This window comes from Alternaria arbusti (genome assembly GCF_024043155.1).
Source record: "Alternaria arbusti strain BMP 1465 chromosome Unknown scaffold_31, whole genome shotgun sequence".
NCBI classification, from domain to species: Eukaryota; Fungi; Ascomycota; class Dothideomycetes; order Pleosporales; family Pleosporaceae; genus Alternaria; species Alternaria arbusti.
In genome coordinates this window covers 104,270-131,909 of record NW_026249971.1, presented here as the reverse complement: position 1 = coordinate 131,909, position 27,640 = coordinate 104,270, and the positions used below count along the sequence as shown (strand labels likewise).

The following is a 27,640-nucleotide window of genomic DNA, read 5'->3' as shown; positions in this document are numbered from 1 at the left end:
AACGGAAACACGCCTACCGACGTCAGCGCTCTCAATTCTTGACGCGCAAGACGTGGTGGACGGTGTGATGAAGGTTTCAGAGAGTTGTGCAAGGAGTGATGGAGGAAGTTTTGGGTGAAAACAAGCCTCGCACAGTCAGATCAGGTCGCACATGTCAAGGCGTCGGTGCCCAATCGGGCGGACGTCATGCGCACCTGCCTTCAACAAAGATAAGAATTCGGGATGTGGTCGAGAGGATGCGAGAAGTCAAAGTGGTATGACTGAAGCAGGGCAATAAGCCTGATTCCATGGAACCCTTGTGAGACGGTGTTGAGAGTTCACCCCGCCATGCTGCCTGCCTGTTAGTCTTTTCCCCACCAACAGCCACGGCCGCCCAGACAGTCGCCGTCATCACCTCTGCTGTCTTGTACTCGCGCCCGACGACGCCAAACAGCACCCGCGGCTTTTGATAGACAGCGGCACTTAACCCTTTCCCGACGCCACTCGACGAAGAGGGGGAAAGTGGGGCTCCGCTAAGCCACCCTATGCGTGAGCTAAATCGCTGTTCGCCCAACGACATCACCACAGCACGACGACTCCGCCATTGTCGCCCGCCAGCTTCACCTACGCGACCTCCCTGCCGCCGCCGCGAACGACGCGTTGGACTGGCTGTTGCTTGCGCGCAGAAGCTGCTTACGTCACGGCTGCCTGCCCGAGCGCCGACGCATCCCTCGCAGCCCACCACCGCTGGGCACCCTGTCACGCCGTCGCCTCTGTCGGTGAAGAAATCTCCTGACGCCCTCCGCGCCCACCTGCCGTAGACGACTGCCGCCATGGCGAACGTCGACGAGACCGTTGCCAATGTGCAACGCAAAATCGACCGTGAAAGGGCCCTCATCAACGCCGCCAATGCCATGCGCCAGTCGACCAACAACCCGGCCGTGCTTTCCCGCCTCGATGGGCAGATCAAGGACGGCCGCCGGAACATTGACTACTTCGAGTCGAAGCTGCGGGACCTGGACGTGCAGAGAACCTCTACAGGCATGGAGAACATGAGTTTGCAACCAGGCCGCGGCCCCAACAACCCTTTGACTCCTCCCCCGAAAGACGGCTGGAACGGCTATGTGCAAGAACAGGGAGCCTATGGCGGCCCTGAAAGCCAGTACAGCCAGCTCAGCGGAGGGCAAGCTCTGCAGCCTCCTCGTGCGCCATATGCCCCGCCAGCTCCCGGCGCGCCCAATAAGCGACCGAACTTCAGCAAACTGGGTACATACACCTGCTGCATACGTCAGTAATCTATTCAGCTAACACGCGCAGACCTCATCAAATATGATACCCCGCATCTAGGTCCCCGCATCCAGCTCATGCTGTCCCAGCTCGAATTCAAGCTCAGTGTCGAGAAGCAGTACAAAGATGGAATCGAGAAGATGGTGCGGCTATACCAAATGGAAGGCGACCGCAAGAGCAAGGCAGACGCAGAAGCCAAGCGCATCGAGAGTAACCAGAAGATCCAGCTGTTGAAACACTCGTTGAAGCGTTATGAGGATCTCCACGTCGACATTGAGGGCGACGCCGATGGCGACGGTAAGTCCCAACGATACTGCGTGCTGCCACATGCTGATTATGCCCAGATGACAGTTTGAACATTCCGAGTCAAAGAAAACCTTTGAGCGGCCACCTCTCCCTCCGCGTACATGCCGTCGCCGATGTCGATCACGCAGCTACTGGGCGCTTTAGTCGAGGCCCGGAAACGTTTGTCAATATCAAAGTCGAAGACTCAATTAAGGGTCGCACAAAGCCCACACGGAACGACCGCTGGGTCGACGAAGTTCACGACTTCGCCATCGACAAGGCGAACGAGATCGAGATTACCGTATACGACAAGACGGGCGACCACCTTCTGCCCATCGGCATGTTGTGGGTCCGCATATCAGACATCGCCGAAGAAATGCGAAGGAAGAAGATTGAGACGGAGCTCGCGAACTCAGGCTGGGTGGCTGCTGACAAGATGGGAGGAGCTGCAGCCGGCATTCAGCCCGACATGCAGTTCCAGCCTCCGCCAGGGCAAAACTTTGCAGGCGCCGGTGCTGGAGGTCCTGGCCCTGCTGGCGCGAGACCGGGTGGTCCTCAGCCCCAAACAGGACCCGTTATGATTGATGACTGGTTCTCACTGGAGCCGGTAGGTCGCATCCACCTCACCATGTCTTTCGCCAAAAACACCGGCAATAAGCAACCCTTCGATCTTGGTCTTGGTCGCAAAGGTGCCGTTCGCCAGCGCAAAGAAGACGTCGTCGAGCAGTACGGACACAAGTTCGTGCAGCAGCAGTTCTACAACGTTATGCGTTGTGCGCTCTGTGGCGAGTTCCTTAAGTATGCCGCCGGTATGCAATGCTCGGACTGCAACTACACGTGTCACAAGAAGTGCTACCCCAAGGTTGTTACCAAGTGCATCACTCAGTCCAACGCCGAAACCGACCCAGACGAGGCCAAGCTCAACCACCGCATTCCTCATCGCTTCGAAAACTTTTCCAACATGGGTGCCAACTGGTGCTGTCACTGCGGTTACGTCCTGCCACTTGGTCGGAAACAAACCAAGAAGTGCAATGGTGAGTGGACCTACTATTCTGATTTGCAAACCCCACTAACGGTGATTCAGAATGTGGTCTCACCTGTCACGCTCACTGCGTTCACTTCGTACCTGACTTCTGCGGTATGTCCATGGAAGTGGCTAATCAGATTTTGATGGAAATCAAGAGGACGAGAAGAGGACAGTCATCGTCGGGCCCAGGCATGAGCGGACGGACCCTGCGACCGGATAAGCCAGCAAAACCTCTGCCACCAGCGCAACCTCAATCTCCAGGTCAACCCGGTCAAGACCAAGCCCAATCCGACAGGTACTCTTACGGAAAAGAGCAGATGAGTCCTCCGCCTGGCCCTCCTCGACAACAATCCTATGCCACATCGGCGGCGTCAATCGATGCGGCAAGAGCCTCCTTCTCTGGATCCAGCTCTGGCGCGGCTCCCACATCGCCTACTGCAGGCTCAAGACCTTCGTCGGGCCCACGCACTCAATCCTCGGTCGCTGCGGCTGCAGCTGCGATGAACAAAACCACAGCTCAACCTGCCTATGGCCGCAGTAACACGGACTATGCGCCACCGGGCGGAAGGACGTCAGGTAGTGGATACCCAGCAGATCAACGCATACAACAACAGCAAGCTCCTCAATCGGCCACCTACGATCCATCGGCATATGCCAACATCCCGAGCTACCCACCGAGCCATCAACAACCCGCAGCGATGCCCAACTACCCACAAAAGTCTTCATACGCTCTACCACAGCCATCGCCACAAGCGCAACCCCAGCACCAGCAACAAGCGCCTCCTTCGCAACCGAAGATGCAAGAACCATCCGCGCCCGCGAAACAACCCCCATCGGCGGTAATAGAAGCACCAGGCAAGAAGGTCACACCGGCAGCGAACACACAAGGAACTGGAAAGAGGATAGGCCTGGACCACTTCAACTTCCTTGCAGTCCTGGGTAAGGGTAACTTCGGAAAGGTCATGTTGGCAGAGACGAAGAGCACCAAGCAGCTCTACGCTATCAAGGTCCTGAAGAAAGAGTTCATCATCGAAAACGACGAAGTGGAAAGCACACGCTCAGAGAAGAGAGTTTTCTTGATCGCGAACAAGGAGAGGCATCCGTTCCTTTTGAGTTTGCACGCTTGTTTCCAGACCGAGACACGTGTGTACTTCGTCATGGAGTACATTAGTGGTGGTGATTTGATGTTGCATATTCAGAGAGGCCAGTTCGGCACGAAGCGCGCTCAGTACGTTGCCAAATCATCATCAAAAAGACAATCGCTAACACATTCACAGGTTCTATGCTGCCGAGGTTTGCCTTGCACTGAAGTACTTCCACGAGAACGGCGTTATCTACCGAGATCTGAAATTGGATAACATTCTGCTCACGCTAGATGGACACATCAAGATCGGTGATTACGGATTGTGCAAGGAAGAGATGTGGTATGGATCAACTACCAGCACCTTCTGTGGTACTCCCGAATTCATGGCACCGGAAGTAAGTATCGTCCATCATCCACAAAGTCAAGTCACTAACGCAAATTTGTAGATTCTTCTCGACAAGAAGTACGGCCGTGCCGTTGACTGGTGGGCCTTTGGTGTGCTCATATACCAGATGCTTCTCCAGCAGTCCCCCTTCCGTGGTGAAGACGAAGACGAAATCTACGACGCCATTCTTGCCGACGAACCCCTCTACCCCATTCACATGCCGCGCGATTCGGTATCTATCCTCCAGAAACTGCTCACACGTGAGCCTGAGATGCGTCTTGGATCCGGACCGACCGACGCCCAAGAGATCATGTCACATGCTTTCTTCAGGAACATCAACTGGGACGACATCTACCACAAGCGAGTACAACCGCCATTTACGCCACAGATTACGAGCCCAACGGATACTAGCAACTTCGACACCGAGTTTACAAGTGTCACACCTGTGCTTACGCCTGTGCAGTCTGGTACGTTCTTCAACCATGTATATATGTGCTTTTGCTAACAACACATCTAGTGCTTTCACAAGCCATGCAGGAAGAATTCCGTGGCTTCTCGTACTCGGCTGATTTCGCCTAAAGCTTGCCTTGCCTTACACTTCTGATACCCTAGGCTTTCGTTTGGGAAAATGGGTTGTTCCTTTTGCTTTTGTGTGGTTAGCGTGCTCAACAACCTGCCTTGGCGACGAAGGGGCGGTGGAGAGGGGAGGGGCAGTAATGCACCCGTACGTATGTTATTAGCATGAAAAGCGCAGCGTGCTAAGCGTAATAATCTCTTGAGTGAATGGACGGGCGGAAGGGTATAATCACGCATGGATATGTTCGGCTCGAGGGGGTTGGATCGTTGTGGTGTAGTGTAGTAGTGTGTGATGGGGAGATGTTTGTGGAGCGAGCAAGCGATAATGATTTTGCATGGGCAATCGACATTACAGGATAGACGAAACAAATGCCTTCGATTTGAGAGCACATCCCATCTCTATCATACATCCAACCTCAAGTAGACAGACAACCTAGTCCATCATCTACTGACCCTCAGTAAGCACCCTCGTCCAATCAAACTTCCTCCACCCCTTCCTCCATCCCTCCACCCTCCGATCCCCCTTGACCCATCTCCCCTGCCTCTTCACAACCTCAACACCCACATCCAACATCCCGCCCAACACCTCCCTCGCAAACAAATCGCCCCTCGGCCACGCCCTCTCATCCTCAACAATATGCCCCAGTCCCCCATCGAGCTCAAACCAAACATGAAAATACGGCATCTCCTTCGCCAGACTCCTCCGAAACGCCTGTTTCCCAAGCCCATTCCGACTCGCCTTCTGCGTATCAATAAGCGGCTTATGCTGCGTCCAATCGCTCGCAGACTCCAGAATCGCTTCTTTGAAAAACGCAGGCGCCGTGTCACCTAGCTCATACGGTATAGGAACGGCGTTGAGCGCCGCGTGTCCTTTTCTCCCGGGAAAAGCGGCGTTTTCGTAGAAGACGACGTCGCGGCCTTGGTCGTGGTACATGCGTGTGAGGCACTTCATGAAATTGCGTATTTCGTCCCATTCGTCGTCGTCGCATTCGAGCAGGTTGGTGCGGTGCTGGATGGGGACTACGACGGCGCCGCCTGTGCTGATTTCAGGTTCGGTGGGGAGGGTCAGGAAGATGCGGGTTGCGAGGCTGATGATGGGGGCGATGGGGGGTTGGGGCGGGGATTTGTCTTCGTGGTGGCAGAGGGGGCAGGCGTCGAGGATGCGGTTCATTTTGGTGTAGTCCTGGATTGCGGCGTTGCGCAGGTTGATGGAGGATTTGGGGGCGCGAGCGGCGAGTTTGGTCGCGTTGTCGTCGATGTAGTCGAGATCGTTGTCGAATTTGCTGTCTTTGGCTATCTTTTCAGCGAGGAGGGCGCCTTCGCCGCCGGCTTGGTTTTTGGTGCGCCGTTCTTGTCGGACCATGTCGTCGATGGTCATTTCTTCGTTTTCTTTGACCAGGCCGCGCTCCGTGCCGCGTTTGTTGGTTAGGGCGATGACTTCGCCTTGTCGGCCGCCGGCGAGCATGCGGTTGTCCATTGCGTTTAGGACGACGACGTCGCGGTTTTGGGAGGTTGAATTGCCGGCTAGGGCCGCGTTGTATTCGGCTTCCAGCTGGGCTGCTTCGGGCGCCTTCTTCATCTTTGCCTTCATCATCTGAGCTTTAAGCCTGTTCAGCTCGGTCTGGCTGAGCATAACAGTGTTTGTTGCAGGTTGGGGGTCTTGCACTGTTTCGCCTTGGGGTAGCTCTGAGGGTTCGTGCGGCTCGCGAGACGGCCTGTGGATACCTGCGTTGAGTCTGCGTTCTTCGAAGAGCTCGCCAGATGGCTTCTCTTTTCCGACGTAGTCCTGCCCATACATCTTTCTGCGGTCCAGCTCAATCTCCTCCTCGCGCGCCTCGTCAAAGTCCCGTAGATCGCCGTATTTCTCCATGGCTATTTCTTCCACACTTCGTCTTGATTCCTCTGCGTTTCGGTAGATGCCCTTCAGTTTCGTCATGCGCCATTGCGCACCTGAATCACCGAATGTGTAGCTGACTTCTCTTTGCGCGGGTTCTTCAGCGACGGCTTCCTGGTCCTTGGAGTTCCCCAAATCACGGTTCAGCTCCGCGTGATGCATTTTGAGCGCTGGCTGACCCTCATCTGACGCCTTCACATATGTCGCCTTCTCCTCCTTGTTCTTGCGCTGCACGTATTCGACGTCCATGGAAGAAGGCGCCTTCATCCAGTCATCGCGTTGCAGGTCTGCGTTCGCCGCGTCTTCGAGCTGTTGGTCGAGGATATCGTCGTCTGGTGGCGCGTAGTCCTTCTCCTGGGGAATCTCGTCTCCCGACGATTCATCTTCCTCATAGTGTCGCGACTTGCGCTTTCGCGTCAACCGGTCTTCGTCATCGCTCGATGCGGGTTCCTTGTGTTTCCGTCGCGGCCGATCATCTTTCTCGTCTCTCTCACGCCTTTTCCTCCGCGCGCGCTCTTCCGAAGTTTCGCGATGGTGTCGCGATCGCTTGTGACGGTGGCGCTCGTCCCGGTCGTCGTAGTGATGGCGCGATGAGCGGTGCTTGTGGTGTCTGTCGCGACTTCTGCTTCGATCGCGTCTCTTCTTGTCGTCCTTCTTCTTGCCCTGCGCGAGTTCCTTTTCAAAATCTTCCAAGCCCATGTTGGCGGTGATACTAAGTCGATTGGTGTTGATAGACTTGTCGCGAGAGGAAACTTTGGAGACGGATTCAAAGCTCGGGCCTGACATCACCGCGGCGGATTCCCTAGCGCGCGCCCGCCCCGCCTAAGAATTTCTAGAACAACTCCTCTACATCCCGCTATCAACAACGCTGCTTTACCTGACCCTCCTTACAAAGCATCACGCGTTTTCCCCCGATAGACCGCTGCCACTTTTCCACTCGTTCTCCGAACCTTCACTCTCACCCCTCGATCGTCTACAAAACACGCGCACAACTTCCGCAATGTCCTCCGCAAAGGCTCCCAAGGGCTCTGCGCCTGCCGCCAGTTCGAACACACCCGTTTCGATTGTCTGCGTGGGCATGGCTGGTAGCGGCAAGACCACATTCATGCAGCGCCTTGTCTCACATCTCTACACTCATCCCGACCCAACTCAAAGCGAACCCTCCGTCTCCAAAGCGTCCCCGACACCCCCGTACATCATCAACCTCGACCCCGCCGTTCACCATGTCCCGTTCACGCCCAACATCGACATCCGGGACAGTGTCAACTACAAGGAGGTCATGAAGCAGTTCAACCTGGGACCCAACGGCGGTATCTTGACGAGTTTGAACCTGTTTAGCACAAAGATCGATCAGGTCATTGGTCTTTTGGAAAAGCGAACGCAGCCGCCAGCGCCAGTGAAGGAGCCAGAGAAAAGCACAGTCGAATTCATGACAAGTGGGGGCAAGGATAAGCAGGCACCGCCGGTGCAACAACCGCAGGTGAAACACATCCTCGTGGACACACCAGGACAGATCGAGGTCTTTGTCTGGTCCGCAAGTGGAGAGATTCTGCTGTCGAGTTTAGCCAGCACGTTCCCCACCGTCATTGCATACATCATCGATACACCGCGCACAACTAGCACAAGCACCTTCATGTCCAACATGCTCTACGCCTGCTCCATTCTCTACAAGACGAAACTGCCTATGATACTCGTCTTCAATAAGACTGACGCACAAGACGCCCAGTTTGCGAAGGATTGGATGACCGACTTTGAGGCCTTCCAAACCGCCCTACGCAATGAGGAAGAGGGTGGCAGCTTCGGTGGTGAAGGCACGGGCGGAGGAAGTGGATACATGGGCAGTCTGCTGAACAGCATGTCACTGGTGCTGGAGGAGTTCTACAAGCATCTCAGTGTTGTTGGTGTTAGTGCTATGACCGGAGACGGCATGGATGAGTTCTTCAAGGGCGTGCAGGAGAAGAAGGAAGAATTCGAGCGCGACTACAAGCCCGAGCTGGAGCGACGTAGGGCAGAACGGGAGCAAGAGAAGAAAGCGACACGTGAGCGAGAGTTGGACAAGATGATGAAAGACATGAAGGTGGGCGGCGCGGGCGCAAAACCAAAGAGCAAGCCGCGAAAAGAAGAGCCCGAGACGGTCAGCGACGCAGAAAATTCCGACGAAGCCGGCATGATGGACGAAGACCTAGACTACGAGGATGAGATGGACTCAGATGATCCAGAAAACGGCCTAAAAGAGCGATACAGGCAGGCAGTCAACGACCGCGGCGTCGACCAAAGCGAGGACCACAGCTTCGCACGATATGTAAACATGGCGAAGTTCACATGAGAGACGCAGCACCCATCATGCAAAGACACCCGACTCCAGCGCTGACAATGGTTGGACCTTGACATTGCACGATAGGCAGTCTCGCCTCCGGATTCCTGGTTCGTGTTCGGGAAGTAGCTGCAGGCGCTCACATGTGCGGCCGCGAAGACATATGCTGTTGAGAAAGTTACGGGCGACGTGCATGATTGACGGGCCGCAGCGAGACTACCGTGTCAGTGTTTTGCATCAACACTAGTAATACACGCACGCGTACTGAACCCTTTTCTCACCCATGCTCTCGATGCTAAAAGTAGTTCCCTACCGCGCACGAGCGGCTTGTTTCGTCTTTACCTGCTTCCTACTACCATGGCTTCGTTATACCCTCGCTCGCGCTGTTACGTGTGTCTTGGTTACAGAGGCGGGAACACGCGTCTTACTTTACTAGACTAGAAGAGAAGGGTCTCGGGAGCGAATGTTGCACTGCGTGCATGCAGGGCAGAAGAATAAGGGTAGCGAGACGATAATCTGAGTTGTCGCTAGTTACACCTATCAGTTGTCAGCTTCGTGCATGTGCAGTGTGTAAGACATTTTCAAAGTTTATTCTGCATTACCCTTTTTACTGGCGAAACTGCTTCTCATGTGATTCTTGGTGCTCGGCTGTGGCTGCTGTTCTGAATGTTGGATTAGGGTTCTGTGCACGCAGAAGTGGGACGAAGGGGTCTTGGGCACAGCGTGTATTTCACGGTGTTCGTCTGCGTAATGCTGGGCGTTCCTTGATTAAACTCTATTGAAGAAGCGGAATAGAAGGAAGACTTCGTACAACTAGATACTCAAAACACATGTAACGTTTGAGAACATGTTTGCCCCTTGCAGTGACATCTTACTCTATTCCAATAATCACAGCGACATCGCCACATTCATCCTCATAACCCTACAGCTCAAAACTCTCCGACAATGACAAACTTCTCCCGTGGTGAAGACTTGAAGTCCTTAGAACCCATTGCCTAAAATACCCATCCCCGTCCATCATACACGTACAGCGACTCCCGTCCTGCCATTCACATTACCCATTACCTCAACACAGCGTGTCGCCTTCGCCAACCATGTCGTGCATTCCCCTTCGCCCAAGCGCGACATATCCTACTTCTACATAAAGATACACTTGTGTATCAGCCATAGTGACACGGCATAAGGGGCCTGAGTCGCAGCCTTAGACGGTCTGTGGCTTGCAGGTTGTAAGATCGACTTTGGGGATGACAGGTCGGTGGGCGCCTGCCCTGGGTCTTGGGAAGTGGTACGAGGCGACCGTGGAAAGGGGAGAGAAGAGGGGATTGGGGTGGGTTGGGGATGTTGTGGGATGATGGGTGTCTGCTTACTTTGTACAGAAGTTTTATGTGGTTGGCGTGCATTTGGTGAGGGTCTTAACTCGCATTTATGGAGAACTGTAACTCTAGGGTTGGGACTGCATTTGATCTCTCATTCATTTGTTGTTTCACGTACGCCGCAATTTTTTTTGGAGCTATTCTGAATGACAAATAAGGTATATATTTCCTTTACTAGGAAACAGATCGAACATGCGAGTGGAGTTCTATACAGGGCCGTGGAAACAAGATGGGCTTCTCGTGTTGTGAGACTGCACGACGTGGGACCAAGCGGCCGTCCCTCGCGCCCACGTCCCCGGTGCGACATGAGCACATGGCGTTAATCTGGTGCGACGTAAGGAACCGAAAACTTTAGGATCTCGCTGCTCCTCTAACGTACTTATGCAAGCCCTGTAACTTGAGCAACGTGGGGAGAGAAGGGACAGTGACACTCTGCATACTAATCAGAAGCAAGAGGGAAGAGACGTCAGTGACCTCTGCCGCATCACCCTCTCGGCAGGAGAGGATGGAACGAAACATATCACCCCCGCCAGCTCCACATCACCCTACTTACCCTGAAAAAAACCCTTCCTCACTTTCCCCGAGCCAGGGAGCAGGGAACGGGGAAGGCGGCAAACCCGCCAACACCCTTACCGTATACACAGCAAATGGCGACCTGCATACATCCATCGTACAAGATGCACAACATCAAAAGACCCGCCCATGCATCTCATCTCCCCCCCGCAAACTCGCCTACTGGAGCCAGGCCACGCTGTCTCAGTCATCTTGAGATCTGCAGGCAGATAAACGAACGTCTCACGACATTAACATCCCGCAGTGGGGCGAGTCCCAGCCCTCCCAGCTCGCGTCCAATGTTGTACAGAGCGGGACGAGGACTTGAAGGCGTGCTGTTGTGCGAGTACCTGGGTAAGGGAGAGACACGGGGTACTGCTATAAAGGTATACTGAAGAGTGTTGGGTGTAGCGAGCCGGGTGGTACGACTATGCAGTATGTTGTGTTTAGCGAATGCGTGGCTACCGTGCAACCATACGCAACCACCGCATACAACTCTCTGCCCTCGCAACGAGCCATGAAAGCCGCAGTGGCATGAGGTGGAATGTCTAGTCTGCCATGCATGGACGCAATCGCCAACGGCAACTTTGCCCGTCAACGAAAACGAGATTAGGCAGAACAGGCAACAAAGAGGCTGATACTCCGAGTAGGAAGCAAGAAATCGATGACTGCAGTCCGCAAACCTAGTTGTTACCTCCTCTTGTATAGCCGTAGCGTTTCCACTAACCACCTCGCTCCAGAAGATGCGAGAGGTCACATCCGCGAGTAAAACCTTATCTTCTCCAGATAAAAAAAGTAAAAAGGTACATACTCCATAGTATCATCGTGGAACCAGTAAGTTGGCCCGCTGTAGCCGCGGCAGGGGCACAGACAGACTTTACCAGCAAGAGACAGCGGAAGCCTGATGGTGACACAGCGTCACGGTCCCAAAGTTTGCGTGTTCGCAGCGCTGCTGCTATTATATCCGAAAGATGCCGTGTCGGGTTTAGTAAACGCAGAACGACCGACCCCAGCGAGCCCAGCCACACATACGCGCGCCTCGAGATCGTCGTTGAGGGGGGGAAACCCAATTTGTTTTCGCTTTTTTGTTGGCTTCGCAGGTTGCATGTGCATGCTGGTTGAGCAACAGATGCGCCCTGTCCTCGCAGCAGTGACTTGCTTACTTGCTCCGCCGATCCGCAAACTTCCGTGATGTACGACCGAACGATACTGCAAACTGCGCGCGAAACATGGAACGACGCAAAAAGCAGAGGATTGCTGTTGTTGATGCAGATATGATGTCACACTCAGTTCATCCGTGGGGACAGCATTTCCACGATGGGCACAGATTGCGATGCAAAAGCAGAGGAGCGTTGGAAAGTGAGCCGAGACAGCGGTTGCAGGGCATGAGGAATCCGCGATCCGGCGTCAAGTCGGATGTGGGGTCCCTCCCAAGGCGGAACTCGTAACCCAGGGCGCGCCATTTACAGTGCAACCGACGCTGGGTGCCTTGCGACACGTACATTGTGGCTGACGAGTCGAAAACGCGCCCTCGAAGCCAAGGAAATGGACTCCTAGGATGCAATGTTGGGGAATTTCGTTCTCTCCCCGGAGAGCTGGCCTGTTGTTTGGATAGAGTTTGCCCTGCTACGATTTCCGAGCCAATGGCAGGGCAGGGAGCCGTGTCCTTCCGAATCGGGGCTCCCGGACCTGAGGGTTCTTGTGCAGATCGTTAAGGTTCAGAGCTAGGCTCGAAAAAGATCTGCAGGGTCATCAGCGTTGTGAAAGGCCTTTTATTAGTGGGTCGCTAGCGTCAGGTTCTACCGATGATTTCGTCGCTGCCAAAAGGTTGAGGACGAGACCGTTGGACGACGTGGGCTGACTCTAGGCGCGGCGGAATCAGAGCGCTGTGGCGTGTTGATGGGACGAGACTCTGGCATAAGCTTTGGAGGGGTAGAGATTCTAGCGCGGAGGCGCGCCCGCTATGTTAGTATGGCTGAACATGTTGGCGTGCCATGGTTGAGAAGCGGGCAATAGTGCGTTTGGCACGAACTATGAGCTGACAGCGGGGTACCAATCCGCAGTTCGCGGCCGTTTCTTGTCGTCACCATTGCAGGTGAAAACTGCAAGTGAATGCTATCCGTAAGGTTGGTGATCGGCTGTGTCCCAAACAACCCATGGTACAGACCGACTGTTGAGGTCAGTCACCCGAGCACAGGTCACAACGCAGATTGGTGGAAGATGTGTTTGTAGTAATTATTTGTATTGTTTTCTGTCGGAAGCCACGGCATTACTCCGTGGACATCCGTGATGTGTTTGAACTATGAGAGATCGAAGGTTGTTGCCCCTTGAGTAAGGGCGGGTATCCATGTTGCCTGTTCCGAGCCCTAATCCCTATCTTCGAATGACATCCTCCACGTACACTGCGCAACATGAGGATGCTAGCGGAGACCGCTAAGAAGGACACAGGCTGTGCGCGGCCAAGTACCGAAGTAATTGGTAGTATATACAATAAAAGAAAAGAAATGCGTGCGTCGATGCGCACTGCTCCCAAACGCCAAGGTCCGTTCGTAGCCATGACGGCATGCGTCTATTGTTCCGTCGGACTTTTGAACTCCATGATATCGTGGTCGTAGCCCTAAGCGCCTCGCTCCAGAAATCGTGTGGTCTAATGTAGAAGACCCGAAGAGATGATCAAAGATGTGATCAGATGAACGGTGAAAGAGAGATGAGATGAGCGACTATGACTCAAACTTGCGCTTCTCACCACTCGCTGCGATGGCGAGTGCGTCAAGACCACCGTATTGGGCGGGAGCGGGGTTGTAGCTGTAAGCAGTCGGATCGGGGTACCGAGAGCTGTTGGGGAACTCGAGGAACGAGTCGGTGGACTGAACAGCGGGGGCCATGGAGAATCCGGACGGGCTGAGGGGAAGCGACGGGTCTACCATGGAAAGCTGCGACAAAGAAGGCATCGTCGAAGACTGGAGCGGGGCTGGCTTGGGACGCTTTGCCTGGTGTTTGGCCTTCTTGACGTCGCGCTCACCGCCCTTGGCGGCATTGCGGCCGCTTTGGTGGGTGCGGCGATGCTGCTCCATGTTGTCTTTGCGGGTGAAGGCCTTGTTGCACTCGGGGCAGAAGGCGTCCTTCTTGCCAGTGTGCTTCTTGGCGTGACGGGCGGCGTGGCCAGAGGTGGTGAAGAAGTCGTTGCAGCCGAACTGCTTGGCCATTGGGCACGGGTAGCTGTTCTTCTTGGGGCGGGCGTTCATCGCCGCTTGATCAGGGTGTTCAGACATGTGGTCGGGCCTGAAGTAGCCAACCTGGGCAGGGTTGGTGTGGTAAGGAAGAGGGCCGGATGATTGATGCATGGGGACGCCGAACTTCTGGTCGACGAAGAAGCCATTTTGCGCGAAGACAGGCGAGTCCATGCCGGGCTCGTAGGAGAAGTCAGGCGTGATGGGCGAAGGCGTCTGCATAGTCGAGTCGGAAGAGTCGCTGCGGACCAGGCGAGGGGGTGAGGCGAGGGGTGAAGATGAGTAACTGGAGGTCCGGGATTGGAGGGAAGGAGTGATGGAGGGAAGTCGGACAAGTTGAGGAGGAGGCGCCGGGCCGTCGTTTAGCAATGACACTCTGCGACCTGTCGAATTCTTGCCGGACAAGGCGTCCATTTTGAGCAAACACGTGCCAGTGGGGGAGCGACCAAATTCGCAGAGAGAGCGATGGGCTGCACGTGAAAGTGGTGGCCGGGTGGTTGAGGCGCTTTATACAGGGTGATGTTTGAGTGATGTGCGAGGCAGGCGACTGACGTCGACACGACAATGAGACAGGTGTGGATGGTGGGGAGCGGGCGTGGTGAGTGAATTGGGAGAGAGCTTACTGGAGCACCACACGACAGATGCGGGACTGGGAGCAAGTTATATTGGGCAAGGCACAAGCAGGGCAGAAGCACAGGGTTCGCTGGTCCCAGGATCAGGGCACTATCAGGGACTGAGAATTGCATGCGTGGGGATGGGAAAGTGCAGTCCGCCCTAAGACGCTAGCGCCAGGCAGTGGCAGGGGCCCCGGCTGCCGGCGATCAGCTCGCAGGCGACGCGCACTAGGAAAGAGCGACCGACCAGGAAGCGGCATCAGCGCATGACACCGTGGAACTCAGTGCGATGCACCGCGGAGCGTGCTGCTGGGTTGCTGGGACGAAGCTTCAGCGGTCCTGCAATCGACATGGGTCAACATGGGTGGTGCAGAAAAAGAAAGCCATGCAAGATTGCCCGTCGGTAGCAGGCTGCGCCGGCCAATGCTACGGCGGCGGACAGGTGCCGTCTGCTCAGGAGAGATCGAGATCTCGAGGGCAGTTTCAAGGAACTCTGCGACCTTCGGGCGCCAATGGCAAGAAACAGGCCCTGTGCCAGCTCACACCCGCACCCTCCGCCGGCCTGGTGCCGGTGCGTGTCGGCGTCAAAGAGTCAGTTGTTTTGTTTGGGGATGCGCATCGGAATGATGTATCGCATCGGTCGCATGGTGTCGACACTACAGATCGCGACACCACAGACACCAGACACCGCAGCCCTGGACAACTACACAGCGCAAATATCGCAGCGACAGCGACAAGCGACAAGTCGTACCAAGACCGTCAGAGCCTGTCATACCAGCTTCCTCTCAGCGCCCCCAGGGTCTGCATTTTCGAGCGCATTCGGTACTCGAAAAACAACGCGCCGGCATAACGTCGCTGGGTCTGATGTAATACAGAATCAGGGTCTTCTCCGCTTACGCATCCCTGCCAGCCGTTCCGACCTATCCGCTCGCAGCCTAGCGCCGCGCTGGACGTTGAGCAGTGATCGGGACATCTGGTGGGGAATCGGTATTCTTGAACAACAGATGACGTCGGGCGTCCGCCATCAGCCACAGCCCCTGGCGCTCTTTTTAGCGGCAAAAGCCCCATAGACTCCTCTGGCCAGACTCTTGACCTTGCGCGCCGTCCTCGAAACGGCAGCCGCGCAGCACTGACCGAACCCCTCCATCGAGTTTTTGCACCACATCGACGTGATCTCCCTGCTCTAGCCTGCTTCGTTCCTTTTCACTTTGCGCGGCCACCACCCATCCGGTCCTTTTCTCCCCTCAAGGCTGCCCGAATCACGATCTCTGCCACCCTCGCGCAGCCTTTTCCCATCGCTGTTTTATGCAGGGCCCGCCCAAGTCCCCCTTCCTGCCGCCGACTGACCCGGCGTTAATCTTCTCTTACAAACGCTGATGTCACTCCTGCCCCGTGCCTTACGCCTCGCATTCGGCACCGGTCCCCACTGCCGCCCTGCCCTATCGGGAAACTCACGATGGCCAAATCCCATGCTGCCTCATGTGCGCAAAATTACCAGCCGGCCACACGAGGGGTCCCCTGCTGTGATTGCTGCACCTCATGCCGATACGCTTCTGTCGATACGAAGTCCAGTATCTCACCGACTTTGGCATCGCGATCTCCATTCTTTTGCTGATGGAAGCAAGGGCGCCACGCAGCCACGTGGACCAGCCCGGTGCTTCGTGATCGTCCCGCCCAACATCTGAGAGATGAGATGCGATCTTGACCAATGCCAGCCTCGTCTTCAGCCATAGATCCTCCTGAGATGTTCCACGGTACTGCGCCCTTGGCCCCTGCCGCAGCTGCTTTTTCCTCGTTAATCTGGGAACTCAAGATGCTCACCGCGCTCAGCTAAAGCCAAATTGCTTCTTCGCCGCATGCTCCCCTCGCGCAATCTTCTTCGTGTGGTATCTCTCTGCATGCCCCAGCCGCCATTGGTGCAAGACGATGCGCCCACTTGAAGACCCTGCAGACGAATTGATGGCGTCTTCACAAGCGCGAAAGCTCTCAACGTCCGGCGGCCTCAGCTCTCCACAAGATCAACACGTCTAGGATGTCAGATGGCGCCCGCGTCTTGGGATTTGCTTTTGATCTGACCCAAACAGCCGTTTCGCGCCGTCTTGCACATCTCTACTGATAGTCACTGCGAACTGTTTGGATGCCAATACCATCGTGAACCCATTGTCGCAAAAGAAGCGCGCCCCACCTTACATCTTCTGTATACCGATTTTCCAGGGAGCTCAATTCTCTATTCTAGGCAACTATGTACCCCACTCAGTATCCGTTAGCAGGTCGTCCGCCCTGTGCCGAATGAGAGTGGCTGGACTACACTCCGAGCAGCGTTTTCACGGTTGGCGCTACTCTGAACTGTAAGTGTTCAACGATATCGTGACTAAGCAGTCATAGATGGTCCTCCATCACTCCCGTTTATCCAGCCTAGGGCATATTCATCGGCTATTGCACTCTTCCTAGCATATGTGCATGGGTATCGAGTAGAACTGCGAGAGCCCAACGCGGCATGCATATCCGCTTGCTTGCCTTGCAAATGCCTGCCGCCGTAATTGGAAACATCCTGGCCGCATGGAAAGAGGGAAACATGTTCCTACCCAGTCAAGTCATGCCCAGCGTCCTTCAGCGACGTCCCTGGACAAGCTCCTGGCTACAAACTGGACCCTGGATAGTCCATCGTCAGCTCCAGATCATGTACGCGTATTGTCACCAGTAGTCCCGCATAAATCGCAAGGTTCATACACAACACCTACGACATGAACAACACAAACCCCTATCGGCGATCAATATTGGTTTAGCCACAAAACAAGCATACGTCACGTAAAAACCGTTAAGCGACGCGGTTTGAGATCAGTTGTCCCGTGGTGCCACATATTCCGAAGATATTCGGTGTCATAAGAGCCGTGTTCTCAGAGGCTGATAGCCGATCTTAGCAAACTCTAGTCGCTCTCACTTCCACGTTCGAACTACGGCAAGCGCGCAAACTCCAGACTCCTGGTTACATTAGTTTTTACGCCTCTCATTCCACATATGCCGTCTTGAGCTCAACCATTGTTTGCAGGGTCTTTCAAGGGAGCTATTGACCCCTCCAGAAGCGAGGAGCAAGCTCCGGAATGAGGGTCTCTTACTCGAAACCCCGCTCCAAGCTACGTTATTGGTCAGAATGCCCCGGAGCAACCATCCGGGAGGCGTCGACCGTTGCCGAGTAACCGTAGCATACCTGAGAAACAGGTCGCGCTAGGTTGTCCCGCCTCCCCGCGCTTACACTACACCCATGTCAATCCATGTGGGAAGGAGCTGTTCACTGTAACTCTTTTTCTTTTGCTCCCGACCTCTCAGCACTGAGCGACCCTAGGATCACACACAGCACTCTGTGGTCCACGTTGTAATGATTATGCACCAGGTTCTCAACCCAACACAAGGTTCGCATTCGTGCGGGGCGGCTCTCCGCAGCGGTATCAATGCTTCATGAAGATCGCCAATCCTTCGCGCGCGCGCGCCATCTCATTCTCAACAACGCTGGCGTATGGTCCTGCGAGATTCAATTACGCCATCTATGGACCCTTTCGAAGTTGTCATGATGCATGTCGGAATAGGTCGGTATCCGGTTTGCAAGGGGTTGGGGTTGGTCAGTATTTTATCCCTTGAACAACGGCAGATCTGGACTATCGTTTTATGCCCTGCAATGATTACAAGACATACGAACCATGTCGTAGGTCTGCTCTTTGTGTAGCTTACACAATCCAAGGAAATGTAGCTGTCAATTATCGGTCAACCTCCGCTGCAGTCACCGCAGGGTTAACGACCCCCAGCATGTCTCCTGGTAGCGACCAAGCCGTCCGCTGTCAAACCATCGTATGATGCGCGCCATGAATAATGCGAGTCGTGACCGCGCATCGGTGACCTGAAACGACGCGCATCAACCACCCCATCAAGTTACACCTCCAAGATTCCGCCCCAAGCAACTGAAGCGAATATCCACACCTTCTGCAAAGCTCAACAGTCACGCAGCATTCCTTCGCGATGTCGAGACTCAGCCTGACCTCATTACACCGAGCAAGAGGCCGACTCACAAGCATCATGACCGGCATAAGCGAGCGCAACGAGTCGTCCCTCTGACGTCTTCTACCGGGCATCTCCTCCGTGTCACACATCACATCGCCTCGCATCCGCGGTCCAACCAACCCCCTTGTCTTCGCTCGCTTCTCCTTATCCTCGGCGTTTTGTGATGTCCATGACACTCTACCACCTCATACTTGATCACCAAATCCACATATAGTAGACCACCAACGCGAAAGCGAAAAACGTACGCGTTGCATCGGGACATCCGTTTTTTCGCTTAATTACCGAACATCGAACGGAGAGTCTTTGCGATCCCGGGAAGGTCGGTCCCCACTTGCATTGTTTGACGTTATCATCGCCGGGGGTATAGTAGTCACAATTGCTATTTCTATTCGTGGTCTTTGCGACTCAAGATGCCGAGTCAGAATGCATGTCCCTCAACGTCCCCGAATTTCATGTGTGAGATGCCCGTCATTGTTACCCGGGGTTGTTGGATGGTCTTGAGGTAAGGGTGGCGTACCCAAAATTCCACCTGCCGGATGGATTGCTTTCCCTGTCATTTGAGATTTCCGCGGGATGTTGGATTGAACGTGGGATTGGTGGCGGGTGAAAATTCCGCTGGGGAGATCAGGCTGTTGCATCGGATTGGTAGATGCGATTTGTTGGCGACTCCTGTTACAACGGTACACTGGGAGTAATGCACTCCTACGTCGTAATTTGTAACTCTCAACAATATCTCTTCTAGCCCGGATTCAGAGCATGCTCCCGCACTCGCACATTATCTCCTTCTCATGCTGCCATATAAACTTTTCGCTTAAGCAATATTTCTCCGGAGCGCATCTCAGATCAGAGCCAGGGTGTTGGAAGTAGGTTTTCGAGTGTCGCGCAATGTTCATGCACATGCACCACTTCCCTTTTCGGAAATACAAAATGCTCAGGCCTGGGGCACGAATTACCATGCTCAACCGAACTGGACCGTACCCTGTCCTTTCTTAGCTCTCAGTCTAGACTATGTAATGACATCGCATACGCGACTTGCTGTCTACTGCAGACTACTCGAACTATCATAATGCGGCGTATCGCTTATCTCTGGGTCAAAGTGGTGAACAGGCGGCCTGAAATATGTATCCTCAGCAAGGAGACCGTAGTCATCTCGCGCATCACTAGTTCCTTCTCCTATAGAAATGGTCAAGTGATAAATTGGTCAGCACGGGCTGGAATAAACGCAGTAGTCAAGTGGTAAATGCTCCTCACGCGGAGTTCTCGCCGCTCACCATACCCATGGACATGCCCAGGTGTCATGTTGTTGTCAGAGCAAAGTACGCGGGGCTGAGCCGAATCTATGTACTAGAAGCAGGGAGCCCCATTGTTGTTTCATGCATAGACTAGTTCTGGCTTCTGTTGTAGAATGGGTAGGTGATGTGGAGGTGAATCGCGTGCTCAGAGGCAGGGAGACCATGCCTATTTCCTGCATAGACTAGTTTCTGGTTTCTGTGTAATGCGCATAGTAATGGTAATGGTAATACGAAATCTAGATCGCGTACTTGGAAGCAGGGAGACCATGCCCATTTCCTGCATAGACTAGTTTTCACATCTGTGAATTAGGTATAGTTATAGTGAAACGCGGAGATTGAGGCTGCACGCGCGCGCTATAGTCAGTGTCGGAACGGGGAAGTGCGCGGGGGGAGGCGAGGCGGGATGGGCGAGGCCTTGATCATTAATCGGAAAAGGGTTCTTGGGGTGCTTGGGCTTCTTGGGTTCTTACACCTTGACATGAACATTCGCATGGTACACCATGCGAGAAGGCTTTCTCGGTCTTGAACGCCGATGCAGAGGTTTAGTGATCGTGAGGACGACATGATGCTTTCATGAGGTTTGAATGAGGTTCGAATGAGTGTTGTTGTTGGGCTTCAAGAGACGGGATGGAGTCGAAAGAGTGAGGCTGTTGGACTTAAGACACGGGATGGCGATGGCGATAGTCCGTTGAGGAGATGCGGATTTCTGGGGGTGTTGGATATGCCCCCAGATTTCTGTTCGTGAAATTCCTCGTTCTGCATCTACACCTGGGCGACGGTGGAACGCTATAAGAGGAGAGGAAGGGGCTGTGGGTTAAAGTGCACGCCATCTGCCCCCTTCTCATTGTCTCAAAGCGTCCGCAAACGCCAAACTCTGGACAGAGATTGTGGATGGGATGTTCGTTCTACAGAATGTAGATTCTATTTGACAGATGTATGGACTTTCTACGTTATATTCTTGTAGCTGGTGTGGCGTGTTGTTGTCATGGTAAGTACTGGCTCGTACGCCCAAGAATCTCGAGAGCTTGTAAAGCCAGATCTGGAAAAGTACTCATCACGCTCTTTCGAAGAAGCGGTTTATCCATTGTCTCATCTACTTCTTCATAACGGGATGTGTGAGATTTCCATCTCACTCTCGTATCTTGCTTGAATATTGCAATCATTGTAGTATCCAGACATCCTGGCTCAACCCAAAGAGATCGGATTTGAGGTACCCAAACAAATACACTGCACATTTGACAATGTAGGTGTGAGCCGACTGACGGGCGTTGAAGCACTACGCGAATATGGGTAGGAGTCAAGATGAACAACACATCTAGTGCATGCACCCAAACATCAGTAACAGCGATGAACACACTCGCCATGATCTATGAACTCGTCCATTACAAGGGTATGGGATATCTACAATAAAACTCAAGCCATGGACAAGACGAATAACGCCACTCGATGAATCGCATCAGCATTACTACAAGACTGACTCCTCGCACCTGCTTTTCTGTACGCCCTATAGAAGACCCAGCTACTCGCTATCGTCATCGCCGATAATCTTCGCGTAGTCTTCCATAGAAGCGAAAGTGGGCAGGCTCTTGAGCTTTCTCTTCTTGCTCTTGCGGCCGTCCTTGTCCTTGTCTTCGTCTTTATCGTCGCCCAGGTTGAGTTCGACTGGAACGTCGGCGTCGCTGTCCATGAAGGCGTCTTCATCGTCGAGGTCGAAGTTCTCAAAGTCATCGTCATCGTCGTCTTGGTGCTGGCCACCGGCAGCCTCTTCTTCTTCCTCTTCCGCCATAGCCTCATCATCGTCGCTACCGAGGTTGAGTTCAACACCGCCGTCCATTCCTCCAGCTTCATCGTCGCTCATCATGTCGTCCATGTCGAAGTCGCTGAGGTCGTCATCGTCACCACCATCGCCTTCAACATCCGGACGACTCTTGACAAGCGCCTGCCAGATCTCATCATCATTGTCGCTTCCTTCATCGCTGTCGTCCTTGTTCTTATTCTTCTTCTTCGTCTTCCTGTCAGCTTGCTTGGCTTTGCCGGATTTCTCGAAGTATGTGTGGAAGAAGACTTCGTCGACACGGACATCGTCGACTTTGCGTCGCCAGAACTGCTCAGAGTTGAGCGGGTCGTGCGTGCGGTCGCCGTCGCGGGCGGTGATGAGGTAAGACGCGGCCTTGGAAGTTCCAGACATAGGCTGCATGATCGACGAACCATGTATACCTGGTGCCTTGGTCTTTGCGTTGCGGAAGGAGAATTTGTCGAGGAAGTTCATAAGAGTGTAGATAGTCGGGTCAGGTTTTTCCTTGATGGGTTCCTGGTTGACAATCTTGGAGGCCAGGACGTGAACAGAAGGGTGGTAGTGTGCTTGCAGTGGCAGCAACTCCCATAGGCAAGACAGATCAGCATGCGCGTATTCTGGGTCTCGTTTCCGGGAGTCATAGGTCACTTGTGCAGGCTTCTCTTCCACTTTCTTAGTCGTTGGCTCCTTGTCCTCATCGACGTCCTCGTAGTGCTCATCGCCGCTATCATCGGCATGGTCTTCAGGCGTTGACAACATGGTCTTGATGGTCGGGAAGGTAGCTATCAGTTCGTTGACGAGGTACAGAACACCACAGATGAAAGGCGGCTCGTGCATGTGGATGATCTGGAGTAAGCGCTTGACGAAGGCCTTGACACGCTTGATACTGGTATCAGCCTTGAGCGAGCGGTACAGCAAGTTCAAGAACATGATGTGCTTTGAGGTTGTCATCAATCGGGGATCCAAAAGAGATTCGTACAGAGTCCTGTAGAAGCGATCTGCGGAGTAGTGCTTCGTCGCAGAGATCTGCTGGATGAGGGTCATAGCTTGTATGCTGGTGTTGAAGTTGGAAGAGTGCGTCACTTCGAAGATCATGTTCAACTGCTCTTCGAACTTTGCGTCGTCGGTTTTAGCGAATGGGAATGCGCGGTTGACACCTGTTAGGATGGCTGAGATCAGCTTCTCTCGCGACTCGTCCTCGACCTTGAAGGCCATGGTTGCCGCCTTTTCAGCCTTTTGCTTGGCCATCTTTCCAGGCTGACCGCCGCCTCCCTGAACGTGACCGTATTTGTTTATCCTCTTCTCTTCCTTCTCGTGCTCTTTCTGCTTCTTCAGCAGCCCAAGGAAGATGCTGAAGTAGATTTCCAGAAGCTTGTTGGCGACCTCGGGCTCCTTCAAGCTGAGAACGGTCTGGTTGAGTGTAATGATGGCGTAGTATTTGGCAACGCCACTCTGGTTCGGTCGGAAAAGGAGGTCGGATTCGATGGAGCTGATGATGACGTTCTTCATGAGCGGGTGGGTAATCTGGAGCTGGAGCAGCAGGTAAGACGCCCTTGACGCGACCTTCTTTTCCTTGTCTCCAAGCTTGTTGATGAGCAGGCGCAAGAGGTTCTCTTCCTGTTCCGGCTTCTCCTTCAACAGCTCCCAGACATATGTGACGGCACGGTTGCGCGAGTATTCGACCTCATCGTTGGACCAGGTTTCCAGGATCTTCAGCAGCTCAAAGTATTGTTTCTTTAGCCAATCCTCGTATGCCCACACAATCAGATGTGTCTTCTCCAGAGCGCCCGGCAACTTGTCGCCTGCTCTCCACTGTACATTCTTTCCTTGCAGTGCGGCGGTCAGGCCTGGCTGTCGCGCAAAAGCCTTGAGTTTTCGGTCTGGTGGGAGCAGAACGCCCTGACCCAGCAAATCCTTCAGCGCAGCCAAGGCCTGCATGGCAGCATTTCTGCTCTTCTTCTGCGATAGACCCATGAGCTGGCCAAAGGCCTTTTGCGTGTGCAGCGGCGACTCTTGAACCAACAAGGTCAACGCGGACACCTTATCTTCCATGGTACCAGACTCCATGACGGTCGACATGAACTTATGCGATGAGTCCTTGGCCAAGTGGGTTGCGGCATACTCGCTGGCCTCTGCGTCGAGGAGCTTGATGGCATATTCGTGGATGTTGTCGATGATGTAACGGGGCGGGATCGTAGGATTCTCGACGGTCGGGAGCGCTGGCAACTCTATCGCATGCCATTCTGGCTGCGGCTTGAGCAGCTATGCAAAGTTAGCAATGTGATGAATTTTTCTTCTCTTGATAATGCGCACCAGCTGCGACCGCGCCTTCTTCGCGTCACCATCCTTGCGCGTGTCTTTCTTGTCGTTGCGCGCGCCATGCTTCCTGTCGTTCTTCGCGCTCATCCGGTTCTTATCCGGAGAAGGCTTCTTGAAGCCATCCTTGGTCTCGGCATGGGTTCGCTTCTGCCCCATTTGGTTTGGTCGGTGTCGCGGAGGGTGGAGCTACAAGGTCCGTCAGAGAAGAAACTCTGACCGTCATGACCTTGAAAAGATTCCAGTCGCTCGCGAGAGCACTGAGTCGAGATTTTGGAGGCCTTGGCATCGGCGTTTTGTGTGGCTAACGGGTTGTGGACTAGCGCGGTGGAGCCTTCATCGTGGTGCATATTGCGACACAAGTGCGGACTTTGGAAGCACCTCCGTGCGGCCATGCTGTGACTCAACTGGTTGCTTTGATTCAGGGTCTTTTACATCACACATCGATTCGGTCCTAACCTCGACATACCAAGAACACCACTTGGTATACGTCGTCACTACCAACACATCCCTCACCAACTACCCCGCCAGCTCGCATATGCTGGAGTAAGGCAAGCGCGCAAGGACCACGACTACCATTCCATATCATGGCTACCGAAGCAGGCGATGAGGATTCCAAAATATCCATCACACCTCTTCTCAAACGACTGTGGCATGAGTCACCGACGACCAAACCGACAGCCGACGAGATTGCAGCAGCCCTCTCCTTGATCTTCACAAACAGTCTATCCGAAGTTCAGACTGGAGCGTTGTTGACATGTCTCCATTTCACGGACCAAGACAGACAAGCAGAAGTATTGGCGAAATGCTCAAAAGCGATGCGCGACTATGCTACAGGCATTGATGTCAAGGGTCTTCAAGAACTGATCAGTCAACGAGGAAGGAAAGAGGGTTCCTACCAGGGAGGTTTGTGCGACATAGTCGGTACAGGAGGTGACTCCCACAACACTTTCAACATCAGCACTACTTCGTCCATCCTCGCCAGTGCTCTACTCATGATCGCAAAGCATGGCAACAAAGCATCGACCTCACGTTCTGGTTCAGCAGATCTCCTGTCTTGCGCACCCCCTAAACCACCGGTCATCACCGCCATCGCACCCAAGACCATCTACGAAATCTACTCAAAGACAAACTACGCTTTCCTATTCGCCCCAATCTTCCACCCTGGAGCCAGACACGCTGCTTCCATCCGAAGGCAACTGGGCTGGCGCACCATCTTCAACCTTCTCGGACCCCTCGCAAACCCGCTACACGACTTGATCGAAGCGCGCGTACTGGGTGTAGCAAGAAAGGAGATTGGACCCGACTTCGCCGAGTCGCTGAAGCAATCTGGCTGCAGAAAAGGCATGATCATATGCGGTGACGAGGAGCTGGACGAGCTCTCGTGCGCTGGACCAACGCACTGCTGGCGGTTGGTTGAAGATCCCTCTACAGGGGAAACCAACATCAACTACTTCACTGTAACACCAGCAGACTTCGGACTACCCGAGCACCCACTGAGCGAAGTCAGTCCTGGACAATCGCCCGAACAGAACGCCCAGATTTTGATGAAGATCCTAATGGGCGAGGTTCCACCGGATGACCCAATCCTACACTTCGTCTACATCAACACCGCGGCGCTGTTCGTCATCAGTGGTATCTGCGATGCGGACACGAGCGACATGGGCGAAGGTGATGATGGGAACGTCATCAAGGAGGTCGGCCCAGGAGGTGGACGCTGGAAAGAAGGTGTCCGGAGAGCCAAGTGGGCAATCTCGAGTGGAGCGGCGTACAATGAGTGGCAAAAGTTCGTCGAAGTCACGAACAAGGTGGCATAGATTACGTTACGTAGGTTTGCGCACCACTGTGTATTAGAAATTTTCTACCACGATGGTATCCCGTCGCTTCTCTCAAGCAATGCCCAGTTCCCTCCATTCTTGGCTGACCCATCCAATCCATGGAACCTCGCATCTCGCTCGATTTGCTACTTGGACGCCCTCCTCTCGACCCCGTTCTTCAGCTTAGTCGTCTATCTGTGGTTCATATATAGGCTTGTACCTGAGCCCGTCTAATGCACGCCAGATCTCCAACGCAGTAAAGCCTGACTCTGGCCTCTCCAGTATCATTTCCCGACCTTTCCTCATGTAATTCGGTTTTCGGGTCGACTTGTACCCCTTCCTCACGAACCGTAGCGTCTGGAGCTTCTTCGCAGTCACATTGACAGTTCTGAGCGTCTGCGCTATATGTATGATCTGCTCGTCGGGCACGTGATAGTTTGGCGCGCACGTATAGGTCAGTCGTCGCAAATTGGTAGCGTATTTGATGATGAAGGAAAGAGTCCGGCAGTGTTCCTCTATTTCCCTTGCAGGAATGGTAATTGACGTCATGTGTGTCAAGGTCGAAGGTTCAAGGTCGAGCCAGTATATCTGATCTGGCCGTCGGACGTGGCGAGGGGTCTCACGAGGACTTCGAAAACGAGGTATCGCTAGCATGTTATCGCCAAATTCGACTTCGTTACGTCCAAACACCAGATCCATCAGCTCAGCCCGGATGTCCTTGTTCACACCAAGTACATTACTCTCCGCAAGGTACCAGTCATCGTCGTTCTCCCAGGAGGAGGAGTAGTCTTCATCATCTGATGAATCACTATCATCATGATACTCATCGTCATTGTTTCTGACGAGATGAGCGCGCATGCGCCGTAAGTTCGAGTGTACTCGGGAGAATTATAGTCTTTCAATCTTTCGGCGCACTTGAAATACCCCTTTGCGTACGTGCAGCGGATGCCTGCGCTTGGCGTGGAAGGTGAAGTGTGTCGCGTGAGGACAATCATGACGACCGGGGCAGTCGACCCAGACATAGCCTCCGACGGGGAAGTTGAGATATTCGTAGATTGCATGACGCAACTCGGCAGGAAGGCGAGAGAAGAGATCCGGAGGCGCATTCGTAGACGCGACGGTGGGCGGCGGCGAGGGTACCACAAGAGCCGACTTGGTCATCGATCGTAGTACTGGTGCCATGATTGAGGAGGCCGTGATGCGAAGGTGCTATGGTGTTGCACTGGAGAGTTAAGTGAGATTTTCGTGGCTTAATTTTTATCGTGTGTGTTGACGGTTGGGTGCGAAAGATGAGGAAATGCCTCATTCATGGCGGATTTTATGAGAGTACGCGGGCGGGCACGGGCTATTACTGCCTGTTGCGAGGTATTCGCAACTCGTGCAGGCAACAAAGCCCGCACGGTCCGTGAGAGATTCCGTTGGTAATGGGAGCGCCAAGTCTGACGCTTATTCGTTTGCCCTTCTACCCAGCGGAGGTTAGTTGTTTGACACTCACGCTTTACAAAAGCTGGAAGATGTGCAGGTGAACAGGATGACTTCTGTAGTATAATCTCAATGAAGAAACAGCACCCAGACGCCTTTGTATTCGCTGTATACAGCTACCGCAATCGCTAAACTCCGTCTCAAAGACGTCTACGTGGAAGGATCCGAAAGTACTCCATAGCTATTTCAGCCTCATAACGCTCCGAGCGAGATTCCTCTTCGTCCCTAAGTCCATCCAGAATCTGCCAAACCTTAAGCACAACCGCACCCCATTGGGGTTTGTCT

The 27,640-nt window shown here is 53.9% G+C and overlaps 6 protein-coding genes across 6 annotated transcripts; 3 read left to right on the top strand and 3 right to left on the bottom strand.

Moving 5' to 3' along the window:
• Nucleotides 1-812: 812 nt before the first annotated feature.
• PKC1 (Serine/threonine kinase) lies at nucleotides 813-4,626 on the top strand (the record flags this gene model as incomplete). Its single annotated transcript, XM_051451729.1, has 7 exons — nucleotides 813-1,245; nucleotides 1,297-1,563; nucleotides 1,611-2,585; nucleotides 2,636-3,806; nucleotides 3,856-4,057; nucleotides 4,109-4,514; nucleotides 4,565-4,626. The coding sequence occupies 7 exons, from the start codon at nucleotides 813-815 to the stop codon at nucleotides 4,624-4,626; spliced, it is 3,516 nt and encodes a 1,171-aa protein (XP_051297124.1).
• A 442-nt stretch (nucleotides 4,627-5,068) lies between these two features.
• J4E86_011234 (uncharacterized protein) lies at nucleotides 5,069-7,303 on the bottom strand (the record flags this gene model as incomplete). The annotated part of the gene is made up of 1 exon (XM_051451728.1): nucleotides 5,069-7,303. The coding sequence occupies one exon, from the start codon at nucleotides 7,301-7,303 to the stop codon at nucleotides 5,069-5,071; it is 2,235 nt and encodes a 744-aa protein (XP_051297123.1).
• A 214-nt stretch (nucleotides 7,304-7,517) lies between these two features.
• On the top strand, nucleotides 7,518-8,843 carry J4E86_011233 (uncharacterized protein; the record flags this gene model as incomplete). Its single annotated transcript, XM_051451727.1, has 1 exon — nucleotides 7,518-8,843. The coding sequence occupies one exon, from the start codon at nucleotides 7,518-7,520 to the stop codon at nucleotides 8,841-8,843; it is 1,326 nt and encodes a 441-aa protein (XP_051297122.1).
• Nucleotides 8,844-13,476: 4,633 nt separating this feature from the next.
• On the bottom strand, nucleotides 13,477-14,208 carry J4E86_011232 (uncharacterized protein; the record flags this gene model as incomplete). The annotated part of the gene is made up of 1 exon (XM_051451726.1): nucleotides 13,477-14,208. One exon carries the CDS (start codon nucleotides 14,206-14,208, stop codon nucleotides 13,477-13,479), a length of 732 nt encoding a protein of 243 aa, XP_051297121.1.
• A 7,256-nt stretch (nucleotides 14,209-21,464) lies between these two features.
• Nucleotides 21,465-24,215, bottom strand: J4E86_011231 (uncharacterized protein; the record flags this gene model as incomplete). Its single annotated transcript, XM_051451725.1, has 2 exons — nucleotides 21,465-24,002; nucleotides 24,054-24,215. 2 exons carry the CDS (start codon nucleotides 24,213-24,215, stop codon nucleotides 21,465-21,467), a joined length of 2,700 nt encoding a protein of 899 aa, XP_051297120.1.
• Nucleotides 24,216-24,643: 428 nt separating this feature from the next.
• J4E86_011230 (uncharacterized protein) lies at nucleotides 24,644-25,873 on the top strand (the record flags this gene model as incomplete). The annotated part of the gene is made up of 1 exon (XM_051451724.1): nucleotides 24,644-25,873. The coding sequence occupies one exon, from the start codon at nucleotides 24,644-24,646 to the stop codon at nucleotides 25,871-25,873; it is 1,230 nt and encodes a 409-aa protein (XP_051297119.1).
• Between the last annotated feature and the right edge of the window lie 1,767 nt (nucleotides 25,874-27,640).